The sequence below is a fragment of the Oncorhynchus mykiss genome, chromosome 28, assembly GCF_057628025.1.
Source record: "Oncorhynchus mykiss isolate SJ-2025 chromosome 28, ASM5762802v1, whole genome shotgun sequence".
In the NCBI taxonomy this organism is placed as follows: domain Eukaryota; kingdom Metazoa; phylum Chordata; class Actinopteri; order Salmoniformes; family Salmonidae; genus Oncorhynchus; species Oncorhynchus mykiss.
The window spans coordinates 14,580,931-14,586,930 of record NC_143049.1 but is presented as its reverse complement, the minus strand read 5'-3'; the positions used below and the strand labels follow the sequence as shown (position 1 = coordinate 14,586,930).

At 44.2% G+C, this 6,000-nt stretch overlaps 1 protein-coding gene across 1 annotated transcript in view; it reads left to right on the top strand.

The window, feature by feature from the left end:
• Positions 1-459: 459 nt before the first annotated feature.
• The window catches only part of LOC110508590 (arf-GAP with GTPase, ANK repeat and PH domain-containing protein 3), a 221,412-nt gene continuing 215,871 nt past the window's right edge, over positions 460-6,000 (top strand). The window contains exon 1 of the mRNA XM_021589215.3: positions 460-1,328. Coding sequence (XP_021444890.1) covers positions 959-1,328 — 370 coding nt within the window. The 5' untranslated portion in view covers positions 460-958. The remainder of the gene's footprint in view (positions 1,329-6,000) is intronic.

Below are 6,000 nucleotides of genomic sequence, written 5' to 3'. Positions count from 1 at the left end.
CAATATATGAAAGCAGAAATTGTCTAAATGTCACATTTGGTTGTATGTTATATAGGTCAAAATAGTGTTGATTGTTTGGTACGTCTGACAAGATTTCCCTTATGGTATTGTGTCAAATGTGAAAAATGTGGAAGACACACAAAGATGATAACAACATTGTTTTTTTAGGTAAACTATAAGAGAGGAGACACCAGAACAACTGGCAGCCGAGTGCATAATGTGTGTGTGTGGACTATTGCGGAGGTGGTGCAAGGGAATATAGAAATATAGTATCCTACATAAAATGTATTAGAGTCATTTTCCCCCCCTTATCATCCCAATGATTTGGTTGCGTAACTGTCAGGTAGGCTAGGTTATAAAAAATTATGAGCACGTTGCTTTATTCTTCCTCCACATAAGCATCCAATCAAAGAACATCCTCCCCCATCTCAAGTAGACTACAATTACGTGATGGGTGACGTTACAAAATGCGGAGGAGGGCGCTGGGCAGGGACCACTTGGACCAAAGAGGACTCGACGTGATTTAATTTCAACGCAGAAACAACGGATTCAGTAGGCAGTGGACCCGGGCGTCTTGCCGAAGCCAAGCCCATTGTCTGCTTTTGACAGAGCAGCCAAGGAAAACCGTTCGATTAAATCACTAAAAGGGAGCGGATAGCCACGAAAAGGAGTATCTAGTGGTAGGCAGGCATTGCGGTTTGTGTTTTACAGAAAAGGGCAGGACACGGCCAAAGCGCTTAGTACATAGCTTATAACGGAAAATGAACCACGTCAAGTTTTAATAATATGAGTAAGAACCGCGTTGTGTTGCAATTGGCGACCAATTGATGCGTCTGTGCCGTCTCGTTTTCAGACCACTAGTTCCCGCGGACTCCTTTTGATCACATCATTTTGAAATTGTTACGTCGGGTCTATTCATTTATTTTCCTATTCTCAATAGTTACTTGTTCAAACCAAGATGAATTTCCAATCGGGGTCGGTGTCCGGTATCTCGCAGCAGTCCCAACCGGCCATGTCCACCCCAGGCACGGTCCCAGCGCCCGTTCCGGTACCAGTACCCCAGTCCATCCCGTCCCAGTTCGGATCAGGATCATCCGGAGGCTCAGGGCAGGGTCAGTTCGGTTCGGGAACAGTATCGGGCCAGGCTTCCCAGGCCGGCCAACAAGGCAACCAGCAGTTTGTTTTGTCCAACTCGGCAGCCATCCGGGCTGAGATCCATCGGTTCGAATCGGTCCACCCGAACATTTACTCAATCTACGACCTGATCGAACGCATTGATGACCTGGCCCTCCAGAACCAGATCCGAGAACATGTGATCTCTATTGAAGGTGAGCAGCAGGGGAAGCATATATTGTCACAAGTACTCGCAGTCACCCCTAGTATTGTCGGTCATCTCCATGATGGGCAATAGCAACATTGTCGCCATGGAGGTAGCCTACAACTCTTTGTTTGGTGACAACAGTCTCACGTTCTGATACAGGCAGATGCATTATTATATCTGGATTTGATATGCCTGATTATTCTCTTGTCATTAGTGGTGAATATAAAAATGTTGCTCCTGAACCAGAACAGTGTTGAACCACCATTTCCTTTGCATTTATTATGCCTTAGTTGTGACATATAGTAGGCCGACACAGAGACATAGATGTCACAATTGACACAATAACAAGTCACCAAACAACACTTACAGAATGAGAATAACCGCAGAAAACATATATGCGTGGATACTTGCTGTACATTGAAATCTGAGTTCAATAGCCTACAGATTTGCGTAGTGACTCCTCACTGCCAGCAGCACACACTAGTTCTCAAACACACAGTAAGGGCACCTATTTCTATGCATGCCACTCAAACCATTATACTCCACATCCCCTGTGATATAGGGGTTTTGATTCAGTCCAACACTATAAACTGTGCTGAGACTTAAAGAGATATAGGGATTATGACGAACTCGCGTACACAAAGATCTAATGCACGTTTCCACCACCACCTCTATCCATTTTCTAAATGTTTGAATAAGTCTCAATTGGCTTAAATCTTCATTTTGATTTAGAAACTAATTTGCACACTCGTGTTTAAGTATTTAAGATAAAGAGCTGGTCTTAGTGGCGGCGAAAGGCTTATGCTAACAACGTGTTTACCAACGTATTTTGTTTCTTGCATAGGAGACTGAAAAAGTAGCCACAGAGTTCAAAACAGAGAGACTGGTTGTGTGTGTGGTAATAGTACCTGTAACATGACATAGGTCAAGGGTCAAAGTCATTGTAAAAAAAAAATAAGAGGAACTGAACAAACCTATGATTCGAACCAGGCCCAAATCCCTGACACTCTGAGGATGAACAAGCGGCATTATAGAGGCTGGCATGCGGGACACCTGATGAGACCACAGTATCAGTCAAAGGTTTGGACACACCTACTCATTCCAGGGTTTGTTTTCCTTTATTTTTACTATTTTCTACATTGTATAATATTAGTGAAGACATGAAATAAAGAAAACTATGAAATAACACATATGGAATCATGTAGTATCCAGAAAAATTTTAAACAAATCCAAATATATTTTAAATTCTTCAAAGTAGCCACACTTTGCCTTGATGACAGCTTTGCACACTCTTGGCATTCTCTCAACCAGCTTCACCTAGAATGCTTTTCCACATATGCTGAGCACTTGTTGGCTGCTTTTCCTTCACTCTGCAGTCCAACTCATTCCAAACCATCTCAATTGGGTTGAGGTCAGGTGATTGTGGAAGCCAGGTCATCTGATGCAGTACTCCATCACTCTCCTTGGTGAAATAGCCCTAACACAGCCTGGAGGTGTGTAGGGTCATTGTCCTATTGAAAAACAAATGATAGTCCCACTAAGCGCAAACCAGATGGGATGGCATATTGCTGCAGAATGCTGTGGTAGCAATGCTGGTTAAATGTGCCTTGAATTCTTAATAAATCACAGGCAGTGTCACCAGCAAATCAGCCCCACACCATCACACCTCCTCCAAGCTTCACGGTGGGAACCACACATGCGGCGATCATCCGTTCACCTACTCTGTGTCTCATAGAGACATGGCGGTTGGAACCAAAAATCTCACATTTGGACACATCAGACCAAATGACAGATTTCCACCAGTCTAATGTCCATTGCTCATGTTGCTCTGCCCTAGCAAGTCTCTTCTTATTGGTGTCCTTTAGTAATGGTTTCTTTGCAGAAATTCGACCATGAATGTCTGATTCACGCAGTCTCCTTTGAACAGTTGATGTGTCCGTTCATTGAATTTTGTGAAGCTCTAATGAACTTATTCTCTGCAGCAGAGGTAACTCTGTGTCTTCCTTTCCTGTGGCGGTCCTCATGAGAGCTAGTTTCACCATATTTCTTGATGGTTTTTGCGACTGCTCTTGAAGAATCTTTGACTGACCTTCATGTCTTAAAGTAATGATGTACTGTTGTTTCTCTTTTCTTATTTGAGCTGTTCTTTCCATAATATGGCACTTGGTATTTTATTCTGTATGACACCCCTACTGTACCTTGTCACAACACAACTGATTGGCTCAAACGCATTAAGAAAGAAAGAAATTCCACACATTAACTTTTAACAAGGCACACCTGTTAATTGAAATGCATTCCAGGTGACTGCCTCATGAAGCTGGCTGAGAGAATGTCAAGAGTGTGCAAAGCTGTCATCAAGGTAAAGGGTGGCTACTTTGATGAATCTCAAATATAAAATATATTTTGATTTGTTTAACACCTTTTTGGTTACTACATGATTCCATATGTGTTATTTTATAGTTTTGATGTCTTCACTATTATTCTGCAATGTAAAAAATTAAGAAAAACCCTTGAATGAGTAGTTGTATCAACATTTTACTGGTACTGTACATATTCCAACTAGAAGCCATGGATTACAGTCAACATGCTCACCGAGCTAAAGGCTCGAGCTGCCGCTTTCAAGGAGTGGGACACTAATCCGGACACTTATAAGAAATCCCGCTAAACTCTGATGAACCAACAAATAGGCAAAGTGTCAATACAGGACCAAGATGAAATCCTACTGCACTGGCTCTGACGCTCGTCGGATGTTGCAGGGATTGCAAACTATCACAGATTACAAAGTGAAACCCAGCTGAGAGCCTACCAGATGAGCTAAATTACTTCTATGCTAAATTCAAGGCAAGCATCACTGAACCATGTATGAGAGCACCAGCTGTTCCGGATGACTGTGTCATCACACTTTCTATGTAAGTAAGACCTGTAAACAGGTTGACATTCACAAGGCCGCAGGGCCAGATGGATTACCATGACATGTACTCTGAGCATTTGCTGACAGCTGGCAAGTGTCTTCACTGACATTTTCAACCTCTCCCAGACCGCCTAAAATACCTACATGTTTCAAGCAGACAACCACAGTCCCTGTGCCCAAGAATGCCAAGGTAACCTGTTAAATGACTTGCCCTGTAGCACTCACATTTGTAGCCATGAAATCTTTTGAAAGACTGGTCATTGCTCACCTCAACACGGTCATCCCAGACATCCTGGACCCACTCCAATTCACATACCGCACCAACAGATCCACAGATGACGCAATCTCTATTGCTCTCCACATTGCCCTTTACCACCTGGATAAAATGAACACCTACGTGAGAATGCTGTTCATTGACTGCAGCTCAGAGTTCAACACCAGTGCCCTCCAATATATTCACTAAATTAACAACCCTGGGATTAAACACCCACCTCTGTAACTGGATTCTGAACTTCCTGACAGGCCGCCCCCAGGTGGTGAGGGTAGGCAACAACACATTCGCCATGCTGACCTTCAACACGAGGGCCTCTCAGGGGTGTGTGCTTAGTCCCCTCCTGTACTCTCTGTTCATCACGACTGCGTGACTGCAGACGACTCCAACACCATCATTTAAGTTTGCTGACGACACAATGTTGGTAGGCCTGATCACCGATGACGATGAGACACCCTACAGGGAGGAGGTCAGAGACCTGGCAGTGTGGTGCCAGTACAACAACCTCTGCCTCAACGTCAGCAAGACAAAGGAGCTAATCATGGACTACAGGAAACTAACTGCCGAGCACGCCCCCATTCACGTCGACGGGGCTGTAGTGGAGTGGGCCGAGAGCTTCAAGTTCCTCGCTAAGGACCTCTCATGGTCCAAATACCCCAACATAGTCGTGAAGAGGGCACGACAACCCCTCTGTCCCCTCAGGAGGCTGAAAAGATTTGGCATGGGCCCTCAGATCCTCAAGTTCTACAGCTGCACCATTGAGAGCATCTTGACTGGCTGCATCACCCCTTGGTATGGCAACAGTTTGGCATCCGGCCGCAATACGCTATAGAGAGTAGTGTGTACATCACTGGGGCAAAGCTCCCTGCCGTCCAGGACCTCTATACTAGGCAGTGTCAGAAGGACCTAAAAATTGTCAGACTCCACACGCCCAAGTCATAGACTGTTATATCGTATGGCAAGCGCTAAGGCTCCTGAACAGCTTCTACCATCAAGCCATAAGACTGCTGAACAGTTAAATGGCTATCCAAACTATTTGCACTGACTCCCTTTTTTTGCACTGACTCTCTTGCACTGGCTCTATGCACACTCAGTAGTCTCTACTGACACATACTACACTGACACTTCAACGAGCGCACACACACACACACACACACACACACACACACACACACACACACACACACACACACACACACACACACACACACACACACACACACACACACTACAAACGCTCACACATGCATATTTACACCACACAGACACTCTTTCACACACGCTGCTGCTACTATTTTTATCTATCCTGATTGGCTAGTCACTTTCACCCCTAACTACATCAAATCAATTTTATTCGTCACATGCGCCAAATACAACAGATAAAATCAAAGTTTATTTGTCACGTGTGCCGACTACAACAGGTGTAGTAGACCTTACAGTGAAATGCTTACTTACAGGCTCTAACCAATAGTGCAAAAAAGGTATAGGTAAGTAAAG